General features: G+C 28.3%; 1 protein-coding gene across 1 annotated transcript in view; it reads right to left on the bottom strand.

Annotated features, from left to right (window-relative positions):
* LOC107456972 (prostaglandin E2 receptor EP3 subtype-like) overlaps positions 1-23589 on the bottom strand; it is a 105322-nt gene that overhangs the window by 17553 nt on the left and 64180 nt on the right. The window contains exon 2 of the mRNA XM_087162576.1: positions 13843-14352. Coding sequence (XP_087018702.1) covers positions 13843-14331 — 489 coding nt within the window. The 5' untranslated portion in view covers positions 14332-14352. The remainder of the gene's footprint in view (positions 1-13842; positions 14353-23589) is intronic.

Raw genomic sequence — 23589 nt, 5'->3', positions numbered from 1 at the left:
AGTTTGTTTTGGACCTTAAATAATAATTATTCTCCAATTTTCATTAAAATTCTATAAAAAACCTTCAATATTAATGAAATTATACTTAGGAAAAAATCAGAACCTAAAGGATATACTCATTTAGATATATTGTATTAAAATATTTTTAACTTAATTTAATGCTTTAAAAAATCAGTTGATTTAAGCTAACATTTTTTCTACAAATATCCAGTGATTCAAATCGTGATTTAAATAATGCCATCCCTGCTTACAAAGATTATAATAATAGTTAAAAAGTTTCATCCTGAACAAATTAATCAAACAAAACAAAAGTTTAAAAAAATCTATCACTTACTGACTTGAAATATATCAGATGAAACATTTTTAGAACAGAATATAACATTTCATTACCCTTAAAAGCCTTTTAAAATTTAATTTCCTCTTTGTTGCGCTCCATTGGTAGGTTTCAGTGAAAAGAATTTCGATAAATGCAACTTTAAAAACTATTTCATTGGGCAAAAGAATGCTGTTTTCTTATTTTCTACTTTATATTCATTGAAACGAGGCTCGTAAAAATTTAATACAACCAAGAACATCTTCGAAACCCACTGGGCAAAAGAGAACAGATGCATGCATCTTATAAATAATTCAGTTTGGTTAATAAAAAAAAACTAACTTTTTATGGTCTTTGCTTTTCGTTCCATTGTTTAAAATCATTAAATACTTCAATTTTTAAACATAATGTTAATGCTTGATAAACTAATTTATTTTTAACACTCGCTTCGAAAAATTGTACTTTTGTTACCATATCCTTTTTCAATCGATATTTATTTTTATACTAAAATTTGTTCTAGAAACATTTTTGCTATACTCGATTGATAATATATTATTGAGACAAATTTTTTTTAAAATTATTATTTTCTTGTTAGAATGCACTTTTGGCAATTAAAATTTTGGTTTCAAGAAGAATTTTTGGTTTAATGAGTTTTCCTCATGATCATAGAAAGTTTCATTGTTTAAAATCATTAAATACTTTAGTTTTTAAGCATAATGTTTATGCTTGATAAACTAATTTATTTTTAACTCTCGCCTCGAAAAATTGTACTTTTGTTACCATATCCTTTTTTAATCGATGCTTATTTTTATTTTAAAATTTGTACTAGAAGCATTTTTGCTATACTCGATTGATAATAAATTAATGAGACTAAATAATTTTTTTTAAAATTATTATTTTCGCGTTAGAATGCACCTTCAGCAGTTAACAGTTTGGTTTCAACAGCATTTTTGGTTTTAAAGAGTTTTCATCATGATCATAGAAAGTTTGATTACTTTATTTGAGTTTAGTCATAAAAATTACTTCTTATAGTCTGGGACACACAATTCTGTAACTTATGCTTTTATAATATCCTTTCAAACGCGCTCTCTTGTCAAAAGATTAGCATTACCACAAATTCGCATATCAACAAATAAATGATTTTTAAAGAATAAAAATATATATATGCATGAGTAAATACAGTAAAAACGCACCATAAAATGCATCCCACCATTCTCTATTTGCGCTTTTATTTTCATAGGAAAATGAATTATTAATTTGATATAATAAATTAATTTCACTCTTTATGTTAATTTTTTAATTTAACTATTTACTTAATTTAATATTTTATTTTAACTAAATTAATTAATTTACTTCATGCTTTCGACAGACAATATTAAAAAAATAATATTTTAGTCAAAGTTTTTTTTGTTGATAATATGGGCACCAATATTCTAATTTAGAGTGCGGACAATCTGAGAACGCTTTAATGTTACGTTTAATTTTATTTATAATTATTTTATTAGTTTTAATTTTATTTATAACTTTAATATTAAGCTTTATTTAATTATTTATTGAATTTAATATTTTAAATTAAATATTTAAATTAGTTTACTTTGTGCTATGGACAGATAATACTTAAAAAAATGAAATGGAGAATATTCTAGTCAAAGTTTGGATAATATAGGCACCAATATTCTAATTTAGAGTGTGGACAATTATTTTGGTCGCTTTAATGTTACGTTCAATTTTATTTATAATTATTTTAATTTTATTTATAACTTTAATATAGCGTTTGATTTAACTATTTATTGAATTTAATATTTTAAATTAAATATTTAATTATACTTTGTGTTTTCGACAGATAATATTTAAAAAAAAATGAAATGGAGAATATTCTAGTCAAAGTTTGGATAATATGGGCACCAATATTCTAATTTAGAGTGTGGACAATTATGTTGGTCGCTTTAATGTTACGTTCAATTTTATTTATAATTATTTTAATTTTACTTATAACTTTAATATAGCGTTTGATTTAACTATTTATTGAATTTAATATTTTAAATTAAATATTTAATTAATTTGCTTTGTGTTTTCGACAGATAATATTTAAGAAAAATGAAATGAGAATATTCTAGTCAAAGTTTGGATAATATGAGCACCAATATTCTAATTTAGAGTGTGGACAATTTTGTTGGTCACTTTAATGTTACGTTCAATTTTATTTATAATTATTTATAACTTTAATATAGCGTTTGATTTAACTATTTATTGAATTTAATATTTTAAATTAAATATTTAATGAATTTACTTTGTGTTTTCGACAGATAATATTTAAAAAAAAATGAAATGAGAATATTCTTGTCAAAGTTTGGATAATATGGGCACTAATATTCTAATTTAAAGTATGGACAATTATGTTGGTCGCTTTAATGTTACGTTCAATTTTATTTATAATTTTAATTTTATTTATAACTTTAATATTGAGTTTGATTTAACTTTTTATTGAATTTAATATTTTAAATTAAATATTTAATTAATTTACTTTATGTTTTCGACAGATAATATTTAAAAAAAAATGAAATGAGAATATTCTTGTCAAAGTTTGGATAATATGGGCACCAATATTCTAATTTAGAAAGCGGACAATCTTAAAAAGCTTTAATGTTACGTTTAATTTTATTTATAATTATTTCAGAAGTTTTTTTATTTATAACTTTAATATTAAGTCTGATTTAACTATTTATTTAATTTAATATTTTAAGTTAAATAATTAATTAATTTACTCTGTGTGTTCGACCGATGATATTAAAAAAAAATTAAATAGAGAATAGTCAAAGTTTGGATAATATGGGCACCAATTTGGAGTGTGGACAATCTTTAGAACACTTTAATATTACGTTTAATTTTACTTTTTTCTTACTTTAATAATATTTAATTGTATTTCTAATTGTTGAACGTTGAAAGAAGAACGTTGAAAGAACGTTGATTGTTTTGATTCAACGATTGGATCTTCTTGATCTGACAGAGAAACGGACTTGATTATAAAACACATTTATCCAAAGAGAGTTTCGGGTAAAAAAAATGTTTAATAAGTTTTATTATGAAATTCAATATTATTAAACTTGATAGTTCAAATTTGTTATTATTAAATCTAATTTAACCCTACAAAGGACAATCTCCAAAGTGAAACTCGACGGATTTAGATTGTTGACCCACAAAATATGGTAAAAGTTGTCCTTAGCTTAAAATTATGGCTCCAATAATTCAGTCAGGAAAACGGTCGAAGGTGCCAGCCTTTAAATAGTAGTCTAATTTTTTGTGTATTTTGCCATATTTCTGTCACATTACATTCTAAAGATCGCTTCATGAAAAAAAAATTTTTGTTTTCAATTATTTGTAATTTTTTATTGTTAAATTTAATTATGGTCAGAAAGATTTTGAGCTTAAAAACTTCTTGCGTCTATTTTATTCTATGAAAATTAAATGAAATTGGAATGGAATCGATCGAATAATTCTTCTGAAAATATATTGAAAAATATGACTTTTTAGAAATTTTTAAATTCGAAAGTTATTTGACCGATTCTGTTCTTATATTGTATTTTGGGCTTCGAAATAACATAGATTAAAATAAGGTAAAAATTTATTTATTTCACAATTAATTTTTTTTATCATTATTAATCTAGTGTGTGTGTCTACCACTACAAAAATACAATCCCAATTCCTTATCATATAACACATGTTAACTCGATTCCATGTTGGGATACTTTTAGATAGATGAAGGTTGGCATAGTCGATAACGTCTTCCCCCACATTGGTGACCCGGACGTGATATGAACACTCCTACATAGACAAAAACTCTTCGATTTGAACACGCCTACTTCAGTGGATTCCCAATTGAACAGTTGCCTTGCAACTTGTGACTGCGACATTATTCACCTCCTCGCGCTGTTGCTACTCAGTCTCGATCATACACAACGTCGTCCTGTATATACTCACGATCAGCATTCAAAAGTATGGTGATCTTAATACAGCTCTCCAGGATTCTCACAAAACAGTAATGAATCAACAAGTGGTATTCGTTCATCGAATTCTGTCACAGATAAAATTCTGGTGGGGGAGTACTGCAGTGTGCCTACCACTACAAATATACGATTCCAATTCAGTAGTATATAATGCATGTTAACTTGATTCTATGTTGAGGTACCTTTAGATAGATGAAAGTTAGCATGGTCCATAACATCTTCCCCACAATTATATATTATGAATAGAATTTTTTTTACTAGAAACTATGAAACCTAAAGGATTATTTACTTGAAACTGAGTACGTCTAAGTATACAAATGAAAGTTTCCAAAATAACATCAATTGATGTTTTCGAGAATTTTTGAAGTCTAAGTATACAAATGAAAGTTTCCAAAATAACATCAATTGTTGTTTTCGAGAATTTTTGAAGTCTAAGTATACAAATGAAAGTTTCCAAAATAACATCAATTGTTGTTTTCGAGAATTTTTGACGTCTAAGTATACAAATGAAAGTTTCCAAAATAACATCAATTATTGTTTTCGAGAATTTTTGACGTCTAAGTATACAAATGAAAGTTTCCAAAATAACATCAATTGTTGTTTTCGAGAATTTTTGAAGTCTAAGTATACAAATGAAAGTTTCCAAAATAACATCAATTGTTGTTTTCGAGAATTTTTGACGTCTAAGTATACAAATGAAAGTTTCCAAAATAACATCAATTATTGTTTTCGAGAATTTTTGACGTCTAAGTATACAAATGAAAGTTTCCAAAATAACATCAATTGATGTTTTCGAGAATTTTTGAAGTCTAAGTATACAAATGAAAGTTTCCAAAATAACATCAATTGTTGTTTTCGAGAATTTTTGAAGTCTAAGTATACAAATGAAAGTTTCCAAAATAACATCAATTGTTGTTTTCGAGAATTTTTGACGTCTAAGTATACAAATGAAAGTTTCCAAAATAACATCAATTATTGTTTTCGAGAATTTTTGACGTCTAAGTATACAAATGAAAGTTTCCAAAATAACATCAATTGATGTTTTCGAGAATTTTTTTTCCAGATTTCGACTACTTCTTTAACCCATATTTTAATTAACAAAAATCAAAAACATTTATCAAAAATGAGTGAGCTTATTGGTATGTTATAAACTTAAAATTTTGTTTTCAATATTTAATTAACGTTTTTTAATATAGCTTTTGATCTCATTACGATTGCGTATTAGTATAAAAAAATTCGAAAGTTAGATCAAAAGTTATTCAGCTGCTTTTTTTTTTATGCGCATTATAGACATAATTGGGTAGAAATAAATCAATTTGTTAAAATAAATATTAAAATTTATAAATAATTTTCCTTCCTAGAATGTATTTTTTCAACAAAAAAAATTATAATACAACTTCAAATTTTTTCACAAACTCAATTCTTAACATGCTTTTTAAATTTTTAAACTTAAATTTTCTTTAAAATTTTTAACCTCTTAATAATCTTAACTTCTTAATAATCATCTTGAGTTTATTTTTAACTTCTTAATCTTCAACTTTTCCTTAAAATTTTAAATTTTTTATCTTTTAAATTTTTAACTTCGTTTAAACTCGATTCACTAAATTTTTAATTTTAAACATTTTTAATTAGGTTAGTAACAAATCAATACAAATATGAATACAAAACTTAGTAAATGACTATTTTTTCAATTAAAGTAAAATTTCTAAAGCTATCTGCTAAACAATAATTATTTTTTCGATCAAGAATGATTATTAACTAATTTTTTTCTCCATATGAAATATAATTACTTATTCCTTGGAAAACAATATAAATTTACTTAAACAATTAATCATTGTTGCTGTTATTCTAGAATCCAACTTTCAATTTGAGATCTCTATTTTGGGTATTTTTCATCTTTTTCTCCAAAAGAATGGATGATTAGCATATTATATTTTTCCGCTTTCACTATGTAAGGTCGTGATGATCACGTGACAGGCATGTGCCGGGAAGCGAGTAGAATCAAGTTGGAGGAGAAATCGATCTACAAGAAATATTCCCAAATTTAGACACGAAGAGCATTGTTGTTCTATAAAAATATAAGAACTTCTATAAGCAAGATGTGCCCTCGAAGTTAAGAGATTGGATAAGGAATAAGTTTACTTATTTTGTCGAGATTTTATGACGGTGTTTTGCATACCACAAGCATTCCGCTAAAAATATTTACAAGTTTTTCTTTCAAAAAATAAATTAGATAAGAAAATTCATTGTTTTGAAGTATTTATTTCTATATTATGGAGTTTGAACATTTTGAAGCTGAATATTGTTTACACGATTACGTCTTAATTATAAAATCATTGTTTAACAAATTTATTAATTTTATAATTTAAACTAACGTACAGAATAGTAGGCGAAAAAGCCTAAATATTTAAGATGTCATGATTTTATTTTATTTTATAACCGTCTTTAAATATCTGACCCAATTTGAGTTTACAACTCTTGTAATTTTAAACCCAATCCTGCCGACAAGGCAGCTCCTGGATCAAGTAACGGGAGAAATTTACCTTTGTGGAGGGCTTTTTGATGAAACTAACTCTCATTTACGTTACATGGGGAGGTAGACCACGAAAACCTCCCATGGATATCACAAGGACAGGAGGACTCTAAACCCATGATCTGTGTACCACAGAGGATATTTTACGTCATCACTGTATGAGACGGGAATTCGTATCATCCAGCCATCGCTGGGATTCGAATCCAGGTTCCTTCATTGGGAGGCAAGCACTCTGTCCCCTGACCCACCACGGTTCAAGATGTTATGATTGGATTTTCACGAAATAAGACGGGTAATTATCTTAATAAGGCAAAATTTTAATTTTTTTAATTAATTAATTCAAGCCGTGGTGGATTAAGGGATAGAGAGTTCGACCCAGGATCGATTCTCAGCGATGGTTGGTTGCTTCAAATTTTGCTTCCAGCTCGCACCGACTACAGTGCCCATGTAAAAATATTTTCAATGGTAGACGTATCATGGGTTAGAATCCCTTTTCAGTTGGACTAACCGTAGGAGTCAACCTTCCAAATCAAAGGAGCATATTTCAAGTGCAAATGAGATTTTTGTCTAAAACGAACTGTAACAGAGGAGGATAGGTTGTCCTGTGACAGAGAAAAGTTTTTATATCAAAGAATATGCAGATATATGAATTTTTTTTTTCCATTCCAAATGTCACTTGGTGACAAAGCTGAAAGCATAACTTATCTCATGGAGAAAAACAGAATGGTCAAAATTATCAGAATGTGGTAAAATTACCTCTATGGGAACATCAAAAAGCTTATTTATTTTTAACGTTGTACTTCGGTTATGATTTTGGGGAAATTAATAATTAAATTTGGTTGGTTTTATAATGCGTGATGAAATTTGATAAAAGTGGTAAAGTTTGGTAATTTTATTATTACACCTTAGAGCATGGCCTAAAAACTATTTATTCGGTTAAATTAACTTTTCAGTTTAGTAATTTTACTTTATGTGTGGTAATACGAACTAAAATTTTGAAAACCAGAACTTCTGTTAAACCGTTACTGCATGAATGAAAAAAATTATTAAATGAATGGTTTAAATACCGTAAATTTTGTTTTTATTAGCCTGAATTATGTTTTTTTTTGTGTGTGCCAGAAATGTCATTACTCTTGTTGTTGTTGTCGTAGTCGGCCATTAAGGCAGAATAGGGCTATTGTTCTTGTTTTCCAGTAGCGCCATCTATGGTCAAGAATTCGACTTCTGCCACACCCGAACGTCACACCCGTTTATTGGGCGGACCCATTCATACATCCATTTATTCTTCCACAGATCGTAAGTTTGGCCTGAGCCGGAGAACGATCAATCTCCAATTCAGTAGCCCCAGAGGTTATTGATTTGTTGTCTGAACATGGAGGACTTTGTGATCCAACAGATTTAACGCGCACCAGTTACCACAGAATCTTCGGCCGACTGGCTTCGAACGCCCGCTATCACAAACGTGAGTCCAGCGACCCGCTAACTAGGCTGTCATTACTCTTTAATGATGAAAATGCATGTTCTCGTCCGATGAGTCATGATGTCGTCGTGATGTCATGCCGTGTGCTTTGCATTTTTTTGCACAAAATTCTTCGCTAATTCAAGGATGATTTAAAGCAAAAAAATATTCCAATTTAAGCGCAAAAAAAAATTTAAATTCCTCTGAAAAATATTAATTATCATTTTTTATTAATTAAAAAATTAATTAATTTATTTTAATAAAAAGTAGTAATTATTAATTAAATCAAGAAAAAGATGGAATTTAAAGTTTTGTCATTTTCAGTTTTGTGTTAAGATTGGAAATTTCAAATGCGTAAATCCCAAATTTAGAATAAACGAGTTAAATATTTCCTTGGCAGAACAATATAAACTCATTTCTGCACGCTGACCATAACTAAACATATCGCTGTTAACAGTCAGCTCATATTCTCAATGTCTTCATTTAAGACTTCAATCTACGGTAATGATAATAAAGTGGCAATTAAATGAAATTAATATAAAACACCAATCCATCATATCTAGATAATTGTTTCAGAATAGAGAACAATAAATCATCGAATAAGGCATTTATGTCATACTCTTCCTTGATATTAAATCAAAATTGATTGAAGATGTACCATTATATACTCGTTTCAAACAATTAAATACATATTGACCCGCATGTAATTAATTGCATTGTATTATGCGTAGTAGTATTATAAATTTCACATAATAATTATTATTATTGATTAAAATCGTCTGACACAAAGACGCATACAGGTTTTCAATTGATAAAGAATCGAATTTCGATAAAGAGAACATTGTTTAAAACAAGCTGACCTTAAAATGATAAGCAGTTTATTTAAACATTTTTTTTTTTTTTAATGTGTGATTCTTGATCGATTCCTATTATTCCGTCTTAAAATTTCGTTTTTAAATATATAGCTTATAAATTGCTAAAGCTTAAAAGCTTAAGTGAGTATTTTATAGCTTGACATGCAAGCTATGTTCTAATATTTATGCGTATTAAATTATTACAGCGTTTATTTGTTTAATTGTAATAATTCTTTTGCAAGAAATAGTTTTGCGAATTTTTTAATGTTAGTTATAGTTGCTTTAAAGTTTTTTTTAAATATACTTTTTGCATTTTTTCGGCCATAATACACTGCCTTACTTGATGGTTTGGTTCAGCTTAAATACGCACGCATTCAGCATTCAGCGTCATCTAGATACATAGTATAGCGTAATGATTATATATTGAATGGAATAAATAATTAAATTAAATAGAAAAATTAACTTTAATAAGTAATTAAAATAAAATTGGATCAAAATTTATAGATAATCAAATAAAAAATTGCATTAAGTAATATAAATAATAAAAATTTAAATCAAAGAAATAGTTGAATCAAAATATAAATTGAATAAATAATTAAATTAAAATATCAAATTAAAATATTAAATTAAGTAAATAACTTAATTAAAAAAATCCAAACAAATAAGTAATAAATTAAATTAAGTTAATAACTAAGTTAAGAAGCTCAAGTGAATTTACTAACCAGCTCTCTAAATTACGATATTGACGCCCATATTATCCGAATGTCCTTTGTAGGGCCAAATTGAATTTAATAAAATAAATAATTAAATTAAAATATTAAATTAAAATATTAAAGTAAATAAATAACTAAATTAAAAAAATCCAAACAAATAAGTAATAAATTAATTTAAGTTAATAACTAAGTTAAGAAACTCAAGTGAATTTACTAACCAGCTCTCTAATTTACGATATTGACGCCCATATTATCCGAATATCCTTTGTAGGGCCAAATTAAATTTAATAAAATAAATAAGGAAATTAAAATATTAAATTAAAATATTAAAGTAAATAAATAAATAAATTAAGAAAATCCAAACAAATAAGTAATAAATTAATTTAAGTTAATAACTAAGTTAAGAAACTCAAGAGAATTTACTAACCAGCTCTCTAATTTACGATATTGACGCCTATAATATCCGAATGTCCTTCGCAGGGCCAAATTAAATTTAATAAAATAAATAATTAAATTAAAATATTAAATTAAATAAATAACTGAATTAAAAAAATCCAAACAAATAAGTAATAAATTAATTTAAGTTGATAACTAAGTTAAAAAACTCAAGTGAATTTACTAACCAGCTCTCTAAATTACGATATTGACGCCCATATTATCCGAATGTCCTTCGCAGGGCCAAATTAAATTTAATAAAATAAATAATTAAATTAAAATATTAAATTAAATAAATAACTGAATTAAAAAAATCCAAATAAATAAGTAATAAATTAATTTAAGTTGATAACTAAGTTAAAAAACTCAAGTGAATTTACTAACCAGCTCTCTAAATTACGATATTGACGCCCATATTATCCGAATGTCCTTTGTAGGGCCAAAGTGAATTTAATAAAATAAATAATTAAATTAAAATATTAAATTAAATAAATAACTGAATTAAAAAAATCCAAACAAATAAGTAATAAATTAAATTAAGTTAATAACTAAGTTAAAAAGCTCAAGTAAATTTACTAACCAGCTCTCTAATTTACGATATTGACGCCCATAATATCCGAATGTCCTTTGTAGGGCCAAATTGAATTTAACAATAAAAATTTTGAGCAATTGACGATTAAAAAATTTACAATCAATCATAAAAATTATAGAAAAAATATTTTTGCATGAAACTCTCTTTGGCTGAACGAGTTTTATAATTAAGTCTGTTTTTTGTCAGATTACGATTGCATTAGTAGTATGTATTAGATTGCATTAGTAGTAGTTAGTACGGAAAAATCGGTTCATTTCATTCATATTATGCAAAATTACAATAATTAAGATAATGACTTTTGTGTCCTTCCATTCTTTCCTAATCTTTTAATGTCTACATTATAAAAAAAATAACTGAATTTCTCACCCTTCCTCCCTCTCACTTGTGTCTTATCTTTCCTCTTTTGCTTAATTATCTTGTTTAATACTTATTTTTTGTGATTTGTTACTCATTTTTTCTCATTGCCCTATTGGTTAATTTCCCTTTCCCCTTGTCGCAACTTATTTTTTGAAGTTATACTTCTTATGCGACTTCCAACAAGGTTGCGTTAAACGTTTAGCGCTACACTTTTATTGGCCGGGAAATCACGTGGTAGGATCCAGTTTTCCCTCATTCATTTCCATATTGTTTTGGTTCTCACTAGCATAAAAATAATAAAAGTATTGTTTTTCTGCAAATATTTGTTTAGTTTGTTTTGATACACATATAATTTAATAGGATAGTATTTTTTATTTTCAAATTTAGTGGATAACAATTGTAAAAAATGAGTGAAAACAATCCCACGGACAATGCGACGGATTTAAGGTTATGTCAAGGTACGTCTCTTGTGAATATCAATTGATTGTTAGGTTTTTCTCTTCTGAAATTACATTATGATGCATTTACATACATTATTAATACACATACATTTTCCTGGGCGAGACGATGAGGCAACCACAAGCACTGGTTCAAGAGGTCCACGAGAGAAAAATGCACAATATTACCGTGATTACAGAGCACGGAAGCGGGCGGAGCAGGAAAAGGAGTCGTTGAATAGAACTAGTGATCCTTCTACGACTGCTGATTCTTCAACAATTAACGTCGCAGGTTGCGAAGTTTAATTTCTTTCGCGCGGAGGCACTCCACGCACTATTTTTTGTATTTTTTTTTCTTCCTTTTTTTCTGTGTTTGGACACTAATGAAGATCCTTCATCACAGAACCAAACAAATAGCATGTTTGCTCACTTGGTATTATTTGTTCTTTTTTTCACAAAAATCACCTTTATTCAAAACGAAAATAATATTTATCATGCGATTTCTAACTTTGAAAGCAACTACTGAAGTATTTACAAGTTTAAGGGAAATTAATACTCTCTACAACGTCTTTTTTTGCTTTTCTCTCTGGTTTCGTTATACCGATTAAAATAGTTATTGATTGTTTTAATATTAATATGTTCTATCTTCAATTCTTCGAAGTATTTTTACGAAACTGATGTTATATGTTTTATGTAGTTGATGTTACATATAATTTCTATTCGTATCTCGATCATTTGGACACTCATAACACTGTAGTTATTAACAAAATGTCCTTTTAATCACTGACAAATAGTTGAATGTAATAAATAGCAAGTTCATTGTACTAAATGAACCATAACTGGAATACAATAACTAACGAGAAAAATGTTTTTGGGCCTAATGCTAATTAATCTTAGTTAGAAAATATTCGTTGTTCTCTTATAAGTTAATTAACAACCAATTCGTCAAAATAATGTATGGATAGTATACAAAATAAAATTTTAAAAACTGATATAATTAATACAATGTCAGAATTTAAGTACACATTTTTAAGGATATCGATTTTATCATGGCAATGTGATTTACGCGAAGAAGATTTAATTTTAATTTTACTCTAGTAATAATAATTTTAATTATGAGTGAGTAAAGAATTCTTCAAGTATACTCTTGTCAGTGTGCTTTTGAATAATGTGAAAGCAATTAGACTATTAATAATTCAAAAAGTTATTCAAAATGGCATTGTCTTAAATATTTGTGATTTATAAGCATTGCTAAAAATGTAAATAAATTTAGATTCCAATTTAATATGTGATTACGAAAAGGCATATTTCTCCCAATACTTGATCCAGGAGTTCCCTTATCTTATGCATTGGGTTCAAAATTACAAGACTACGGAGTTGAACATTAGTAGTCGTATACCCAAAATTGGGTCGGCAATTCAATGCCGGTTATAAAGTAAAATAAAATCATTATTCATTATTAAAAAAATTACAGTTTAAGAAAAAACGTAATTTCGGAGTTATTAAATTTTAGAACATTGGTTTTTTTTTACACAATTCCGAATAGTGAAAAAACATACATTTTTTTCATCTTTTGGACAGAACCAACATCATATTTTCATTTAAGAAAACAGGATTATTTTAAGCGGGGAACTAGCAATAGCGAGCAAGGGGACAATTTCCATTAGTTTGAGAAAAAAAATATTACTATAGAACAAAAAAACATGTGTATTTAAATTAAGATAATTAAGTTTTTGATGGAGACTTTATCTCTTAAATTTTTATTTCGGCATATTTAATGCAGCAAATCATTTCAGTTAATATAACAAAAGTGTTGCAGAAAAACATTACTTTATACTGACTTAGGATAAATAATAGAATAGTGGATTAAAACTGATAAATACTAACAGAACATTAAAATGAAATTATTTAATTCAAAGAATTACGATATTATCTGGAGACCCTATTTGAATAATGTACCAACTCGGTTTTTGATCTTTTTACAATACAGAGCCTTTAAATTTAATAAATGTGCTTTTTTTTATTATCTTTCTAAGTTTTATTAGTCTTAAAATAAAATAAAAAATTGGGGTTTCTGGAATTTTTTTTAACTATTTTAATGTGTTCCATCATTTAATAAGATCTTGGCATGATCAAGATACTTACTTTTTGATAGAAAAATGGTCTCGTAAGAGCAATGAACCTTTCCACAGCCATGACTGATGCCACACTTCCAGAACTAAAACCAAAAAACCGTGTCAAAACTCTTAATCCACAATACCACCGACTAGCTACAAGGCTAGGGTGAAGATACAGTTTCATATACAGCAAGAAAAATGAAGTACAGAGGGCCATAAGATCGTTTGCTGTCAAGCATCTTATCATTAGAGTCAGTTTCCGATTTCTCGCTGTTTCCCCTTGTGACAGTAGCACCAGAGAGCACACATTAACACCAGCACCAAACACGTAAATGCCAGTGATAAAGATTTGTCCAACACTCGATATGTAACGTCGTTCAGGTTGATCAGAACTGTTAAAAAAGTCAGGTGATGAGTTGAGGAAATTGAATGCAGCACCAATTATATAGTTAACGTTTTCACTTGTAGAGTTCAGGTCTGGACCATGTGGAAATTCGAGGGTATTTTCGGATGTCATGGCGATTTCTTGTGCTCATATCTGGAAAGTAAAAACTGCTGTCAATATTTTTGTAAATAATTACAGATGTGATCAATCTTGCATAGAGGGCAAAACAAAAAAGCGGATACCTTTATGATTTTTGATCTAATAATCGGATTTTCATGTACACTGTAAGCAATTTCCATGCATCTGAGCATCAAAAAAGATGGCAACTACTTTATACCAGAGCGCTGCTCTACTAAGTGTTCCACTACACCAAGAACACAGAATAGTTCTTGGTGCAGGAAAACACCTGGAATGCTCTTTTACACTACTTGGTGTAAAGAAGCCACCATGATGTTTGTTATTCAGTAACACTAAAATTTTTAACGTGATACTTTCAACTCTCAGAAGAAGACCGCTGATGTACAAACACCTGACCTAAAGTTTCTGCTTCAGCCGGTGATTTATAAACACGGTGAGCGTTAACATTGCAGCTGATAGACTTGTTTAATTTGCTTCGCGTAATTTACATGATAATGCAGTAGAGCAATAAATATTGGTTTATTTAACTGAAATAACTGTTGTCCGTGGATCGAGATTCAGACAGAAAGTAAAGGTTTATTAACAAAAAGCAAACAAACTCATACAAATTTAAAAAGAACGCCATCTGGCTGTATTAAAAAGAAAAAGACTTCGCAGCTATCCTTCCCAGGGAATGACAACAATAACTAATTTACCTATAGCTTCTTTAAATATATAACAAAAATCTATGCAAAAACATTCGTTCAGTCGATATCGAAATAATCTAACACTTGTGCTGTTTTATGTAAACAAGTTCGGACAAAGTTTGACATTTTTATCCATTTGCATTATCTATTGACATTTGATGGTATTATCTATTGACATTTATATCTGTGCAAAAAGCATTCGTTCAGTCGATATCGAAAAAATGTAGCACATCATGTTGTTTCATGTAAACAAGTTTGGACAAAGTTTGACATTTTTATCTATTTGTAGAAGAATTTTCATGTGTTTTAATCACTGCAAATATTTATATTATAAATAAACTAATTTGTGCTAAAGTAACACAAATTTATTATTAACTTTTTCAACGAAAAATAATTAAATTTTTTTGTCTACTTTACGTCTTACTTGTATTGACTCAGTTGATTTAACTTGACGCAAATTTAATATTCATTTTATTATTTGAAATGAATGCATTACTAATTTAATTTATTTTTACCCTTTCCACTAACCTCTTCTAAAGAACATTGGAGGCAAAAAATGAATATACTGTTAGAAATATCTAGGAAAAAATGATTGAATAACAATTTATTAAATTGTTATTTGACCATCTTCAGTCAAAACAAATAATTATAAATAAGATGGTATTCAAACGATTAAAAGTGAGAAAAAACTGTTTATTAACTGCTGTCCTCTAATGCGGTTAAACAACCAGAATTTTATCTCACTAACAGGACCCACCTAATAAAGCCACTAAGTCCCTTACGAATGGGTACATTTTATATCCAAGAGGGCTAAAATGACCGAACAAACCTGGGTTCGTGTCCCAGTGTAGACACTACAATATTTCTTGCATTCTCTTCAACGCACGAAGAGTGTCAAGTTTCCTGCTATCCCCAATTTGTGACCCTGGACTCTTAGAATACGATAATCACGTTCACGTATAGATGGCAGCACCATAAAGCTGCTTACCACAAAAAAGACTAGAATTTCTCATCTCTTACGATAGGTGAAACAACCAGATAGACTTATTAAACCGCATAGCACGGTTCATTTGATAAAAAAACCAACTAAATTACAACCTAACTCCAATGCTCATTACCTAGCAAAAAACTTAGCTCCAATGTCCTTTTAAATTTCTTTTCTGCGGTTTTGAAACCATGCTAGTTGTAAATGGTAGAGTTTTTCATTCAAGGTTTTTTAACCACTCTAGCTGTAAACGGTTTCAAAATCGTAAAGGTAAAAAAATATTCTTAATGTAAATTTTAAGGTTAATTGGATAAACAGTCTGCTACCGGTTATTTCACCGTAATTTTAGAAGGATTATTCTAACAGTGTATAGTTAAATATTATTCGAGAGAAGTTACGCTTTAAATCAACATGCAAAAGCTTAAATATGTGGGGAAATGATTCTAAACTTCGAAAATACCTGACTAAATAAATAGTTTTGTGACAGTTGAAAATGTTCGACTAAAACAGTTCAGCACTTAAACTTCGGTATTTCAAAACTGCATAACAATGCCATAAATATTTATTTATAAAGAAATTTAGTAATGTTTGAGAGATTTGATTATTGAATTGTTTAAAAACATCTAAACCAGTATCAAAACTTTGTTTTCCCATTGATTTATACTGGTAAAAACAGTTTTAAAAATAAAAGATTCCACAATAAAATGCACCAATATAAATATTCAACAAAAATCAAATCTCAATCTTGAATGTTACTGTCATGACTTTTAGAAGATAGCTTCAAAGAGCTTTTAAATCTTATTTCAAAAGTAATACTTTATTTAGAATATGTTTCCATTTTATTATTTCTATTTTATACGTATCCCAAATGTTTTCTTCAAATTCCCTAGGAGTTCTTCATAATAAAAACGTCAAGTGATGTTATACTTATAGAAGAATGTCTACTCATTCGTAATAAACCTAGACATAATCTGGACAATTTGACAAGATAACGTATGCATTTTTGAAACATAGTATAAATTTTATTTGTAAATTTCCAAAATTTTTTACACCCTTTCCTGAAACAAATGTATGTTAGATACAAAATTCCCTCTTTTTGAGACATAGATTTACAGAATAGTTTCAAATATTGTATAAAAATATATCTCTTAGCATATTGTCAAATGTTACTGTGATATGCATTTAAAAGAAAAATAAATCGACAGATAAATTCAATGGCGTTTTCTTAGAACATTAACCATAATAATGTGTGGTTACTTTACTTAAACCTCGCCGTGCAATATTACTATTCCACTAATCGATCTGAAGCCTGTATGTAATGAGTTCGAGTTCCGTTGTAACATTCGATTATATTCTTGCGTTTTTGGTAAAATTGCGGTATCTGTTTTTCAAACTAAAAAGTGATTTTAAGCCTTTTTCTATAATCAAATAAAAAATAATAAAAAAATCCGCTAAATTGAGGAGCATTGTAAAAAATATCCAAAACATCGAAATCTAAAACTATAGAAACTTCTCAGAAAAAGTTTTACGATACTGACGATAGTATTGGTTTGATGATGGATTGGACGTTATTAGAGATTTCAAGAAAAATCTTATAACAATCATATTTATTGAAATCAATCCGCTAGATTGAGGAGCATTGCAAAAAATATCAAAAACATCGAAACCTAAAACTATAGAAACTTCCCAGAAAAAGTTTTACGATACTGACGATAGTATTGATTAGATGATGGATTGGACATTATTAGAGATTTTAAGAAAAATCTTATTACAATCATATTTATTGAAATCAATCTGCTAGATTGAGGAACATTGTAAAAAATATCCAAAATATCGAAATCTAAAACTATAGAAGCTGCCCAGAAAAAGTTTTACGATACTGACGATAGTATTGATTAGATGATGGATTGAACATTATTAGAGATTTTAAGAAAAATCTTATTACAATCATATTTATTGAAATCAATCTGCTAGATTGAGGAACATTGTAAAAATATCCAAAACATCGAAATCTAAAACTATAGAAGCATCCCAGAAAAAGTTTTACGATACTGACGATAGTATTGATTAGATGATGGATTGGACATTATTAGAGATTTCAAGAAAAATCTTATTATAATCATATTTATTAAAATCAAATGAGATTAAAAAATTGTGTTACAATTGTATTCATATAAGGTGGATAGATACTATATTTACGTTGCACTAGAGCTGCACAATGAGCTATGGGCGACGTCTGAGAAGCATCCCTGAAGATGATCCGAAGACATGCCATCGCAATTTTGATGCTCTGCAGAGGGGATGGCTCCTTTGCTTTGGTAGCCCGACGTCCTGGGAGTGAAGTCGAGCACTTTATGGTAGAACAGTTTAACGAAAAGGCTGATCAAAGTGGTCACCCACCGGGTTACTGACCTTATCCAGTGATGCTTGACTTCGGTGTTCTGCTGGGAACCGTGTCTTTGTGATCAGTTCACTGCGGGGCATATTCATATTAAAACTGATGGACATTTCGAAGCAAATTATTCTTAAGATTGTATTTAACAAAATACGTAGCAGAATCAGGTGACTGAATTTTAAATATTTAAACTGAACTAAAAATTTTCTATTCCAGATTTTGAAGCCTTACTTTCGTGTCGAACTTGAAAATTAAAAAAAAAAGCTATGTGATCAAACAATTACTTACATGCTGCTATAAATAAAATTCAAATGATGTGAATGCTTAATTAATGTAGAAAAAATTAATATCCGTTAGTTTATTATAAAACTTTATAAGACACCCGAAGCACTGAAATACCTGCAATATCCTTAATGAAACATTTAATACATGCTTCTATAGATGAAATGCAAAAGATTTGAATACTTGAGATTTATATAGAAAAATTAATTTCCGTGAGTTTAATATAAAGTTTCAGAACAGTCCTAAGGGACCTAAATAAATTATCTAACACTTATTGATTTGGATAAAAGGTAAAAGATGTGAATACTTAATTTATGTAAAAAATTGATTTCCGTGAGCTTATTAAAAAGTTTTAGAACATTCCCAAAAATTATCGCAAGCCATTAATGGATAAATGTTTTTTTTTAGTTAAGCATTTTTATATGTAGAATAATCTGAAAAAAAATATCGAACGTATCCTGGAATATGATCGAAGTTGTTGACAAAGGAGAATATGACGATACATGAATACTTTGGCTCAAGAATAAGTCCTTTTTATAGCTGCTTATTGCGATTTATCACCCTTAGGCCAGGCACAAAATCAGCCCCATAATAATTCAGTACTAGTCGCGTCAATTCCTTGAATAAATACAAACCGATGTGATGTCATGTTTAACTTGATATTTTATAGGTATTGTTTTTGAATGAATCTTTTGAGTTGCATCTTCAAAAAATAGATAAAAGAAATCAGAAAATAGAATTTGTGAAATGTGCAAAGTGCAAAAAAATATAATAATAATAACAATAATAATAATAAAAGAATACCTTAATGACTTCTGAGCTTATGATTGGATTTTCACATTTCAAGTTATAAATTTTAACACTCAAACGTTCAGGGGATTTGGATTCTTGACTAGCAATATATGAGGAGAGGGGGTTAGCCGTAATTACTTTTTCCATATTTCAAAAGTAAAAAATTAAAATCAGCCTCAAAAAAGGTATGTTTCTTCAGAGAAGGTACGCTTATATATTTGATTTCATGTCTCAAAATGTTGTCTTCACAATATATTAGTATATGTGAGATGAGTTCCTCGCATCATTAAAATTGGAGTTAGCATTCTAAGATAACTATTGTGTTATACAGCTAGCAATCTTTCTGAAAGTAAAAAAATCCCAATGTCGATAATTGTAATGGATTTCATCAAAGTTAGAAAATTTAACCATTAATTGATACGGTAAATTTTTTCTTTGAAAAAAAACCCCCCATCAAGGCTTATAACTGAAATATTCATCAAAATTAGAATGACCTTAAATTTGTATGACGAAATCCCTTTGGAGAAAAAATCAGTGTCGTAATTGTAGCAAATTTCGGCAAAACTAGTACTGCAAAAACTATGGTATAATATCTCTCCAAAGGCAAAATATATGGCATAATATCTCTTTAACAAAACAAAAAATTGGGTGATGTAACATTTTATTCCAGGTAAACGCCAAATCACGCCAATACAGCACTTAGGCATTCCTATGCGGTTTAAAGAATTTTAATCGGAACACTTAAAACTAAATAATCTCGCATCGAAATATCACGCTTTCAGGTCATAATAGAATTTTTTCACTTCAAAAAACACCAATGTTGGCACGTTTTATAGATTAAAAATTCCAGTAATATCGGCAAGCAGTTTGCTTACAATCTGGAATAAACTACCGAAAGTTGACAAATGAATTTATGAAAGTTGACAAATGAATGTGCCGAATTTATGAACAACAGAAATTAGCTGTTAAACATGTATGTACGTTTTTAGCAATGTGATAAGGATAATTATAGTTTAAATTTTAAGTATCTGAGAACTGTATTTACTGATTTTATAATGTATAATTCCTATCTGCCTCCGTTCTGTTAAGCCTAGTTCGAATTCGTCTTAAGATTCTCTTTGTGTTACACGCATGTTTGATTTAAAAACTAAATTTATATTAAGAATTAGTTTATATATCCTTTCTAAATTAATAATTCTTTACTTTATATTGTATTGTAAAAGTAACTTTACTGACATTTATATATATATATATATATATATATATATATATATATATATATATATATATATATACACTATACAAAGTTTCAAAACTCAATACACGAGGTCACTCCTCTAACAACCCCTGCTCATTGGTGACCACGGGCAAGCTAACACGAAAATCCTCGAAAGATGGTACCCCTACGCTAATTCTCCTCATTGGACAACTCGCCTTGATTTGATAATTAAGTTGTCTGAATCTCAAACAAAATCAAGGCTAAAACTGAAAATACCGTTTGCGAGCGTAATATGCTTAATTACGATCGGTGGTCGCCGTATATTTCGCAAGGAAAAAAATTTACGGACAGATTTGTATTTTTATAGTAATGTAGGCTTAACGGATGTAAATTTCTTTTTACGTTCAGAGACTTTAGCACATTTTACCGGTCACTGACTGTAATTTAAAGTTGAAAGTTTATCCTGTGTACTGTTGAAAATCTGACTCTGAAGATAATGAAGCAGTAAAGTATCAAGATAAGCATATTTCGTATTTATTTAAAAACCATCTTCATTTTAAATTTCATTAAGAACAAATAATTTGATATTTAAATATTGATTTTTTAAAATTCAGATCTTTCGGATGTTGAAAGAAAATTTAGGTAATATTTCCTAAATATAACAAGCTTTAATTTTTTTATCGCTCTTATTTCAAACACATATTCCTTACCATACCTCACAAAAAATCATCATCTTAACATCGCTAAAAATTAATGGCTGTCAGCTAAGTTGTAATGACAACTATAATTAAGTGAGTCAATATGTACATACGCAAATGAAGTAAGAAGATGTATTGGCTCTTAATATTCTCTCGTTTTACTTTGTGTTAAAAAAAATGATACAAAACTCCATCAAAAAGACTATTAAGGACTTCTTTTTTATAATAAACTTTTTATGATACACTTTATGCTGTTCTACGGTAGAATCGGTAACATCAAGTTAGTCTGAATATTATTTATGGCATTTATTAGATACGTTATTATTTCAGTTTTTATGATTGTGAATTATGTTTTATAGTTCGTAAAACGCAAATCAAGTAATATATTTAATACTAGCAGCAATGAAGAAAAAGTGCATTTAGTGCATCCAGTTTAAAAAAAACAAAAACTTTTTTTTCTTTAAAAAAAATACATATTTGTCGTATGGTATATACATTGAGAAAAAGTATGATTTAAACTACTAGAATATTTTTTTTTTCAATAACGGCAGGTACTGAACTTTCGTTCTTCGCCTTTGAAGATGCCGGAAGTGTTGCTCATTTATCGTTACACAGTGGGTACCTGTGAACCAAAGTCACGGAGGCGAGCAACATCACCCACGCCACACTGCCACAATTACCTGCTCATAGGGTGGGCCATATTCATACATTCACACATCAGAAGACAACACACAGAGAGAGAGAAACATCCATGACCAGAGCGGGATTTGAACCCGCTGCCATTAGCTTCGCAATCAGGCGCGCTAACCACTCGGCCACCTGGCCGGCAACTGCTAGAATATGGGATAATTTACAAGCTTCCGGTTCTATAGGAACACAAAATTCAGTAATTTTAAACGACGCACTTCGAAAATGATTTTGGTGAAAATAAGAATAAAATATAGTTTTATAATAAGTGATAAAATTTCATAAATGCGCTAAAATTTGATAATTTTGTCATGATATAGAGCAGGACCTAAAAACCCTTTATTAGTGTAAATTTACTTCTGAGCTTTATTTTTAATAAATTTGTGGTAATAAAAGCTATAATTTTGAAAACCAGAAATTTCGGTCAACCATTATCACATTAACAGAAAAGTCACCAAAAGAATGGTTAAAATACCGTATATTTTGGTTTTATTAACCAGAATTATGCTTTTTTCTTATTAGAAATGTTATTACCATACCATACGGTAGTTTCATAGCCAGAATAACTTGAACTTGTATTATTAAAATTATTGGAAAACGTTAAAAAAATATCGAGTTTGTCATGGAAAGCTTTTTTTAAAGAAATTAGAATCTTCAAAAGTTGCAATTATGTCAAATACTTACTTTTATTTTGCCCAAATTGAAATATGTTTACATCATCCGAAATAATTTTGAAGTTTTATATTTTTGAAGGAAAATAAATAGATAAACTTTGTAAAGCAAATTTCAGTTTTTAAGTTCAAATATATAAAATTTAAAGTGTAAAGTAACTGTAAAAAAATTGCATGTAAAAGGCAACCTTTAATTTTTTTAAAAAATCTTATTGCAAATCCAGACTCTGTACGTACATTAAAGTAATCGAAAACTGGGTTGAAAATTTAAACTATACAATATTTGTTAATTATTTGTGAATTAAAAGAATTAAATTTTCATGATATATATAACTTGTTTATCGTTGTTTTACATTATAAACTTTACATTTAAGAACTTGAAAGCTATAATTTGTTTTATATAAAAACTTTTAATTTTCGTTGTATTCCTAGAGATATAAATATAATTTAGTTAGAGTGAAAAAACTTTGATAGCATTGTAAAATGTTCCGAATCAAATTACTGTAAAATGTACTGGTATTCAGGATGCCGGTAATTTTTACCATAAAATCCATTTTTACCGGAAAATGTTACGGAGTCATATAATCTGATATACTGTAATTTTTATAGTGGTAATCACTGAAAAATCAGAGAATTAATCTAATCAAGTAAATATTACTGTAAAAATTACGGTATAATATTTTACGGTATTAATGTATTTTAAGGTAAAATCGATTTTACGGATGAGGCACCCAAAGTTCCGGTACTTAATACCGTAATTTGATCAGGAGTTTTTTTACAGTGTACGCAACCTCCATGAAAACTCCTTTATTGACTTGAAATTTTTAAATCCAAAAA

The sequence above is a fragment of the Parasteatoda tepidariorum genome, chromosome 5 (assembly GCF_982258835.1).
Source record: "Parasteatoda tepidariorum strain Cologne lab strain chromosome 5, Ptep-v5.0, whole genome shotgun sequence".
NCBI lineage: Eukaryota > Metazoa > Arthropoda > Arachnida > Araneae > Theridiidae > Parasteatoda > Parasteatoda tepidariorum.
The sequence above is the reverse complement of the archived record's forward strand: the minus strand, read 5'-3'. Positions and strand labels throughout refer to the sequence as shown.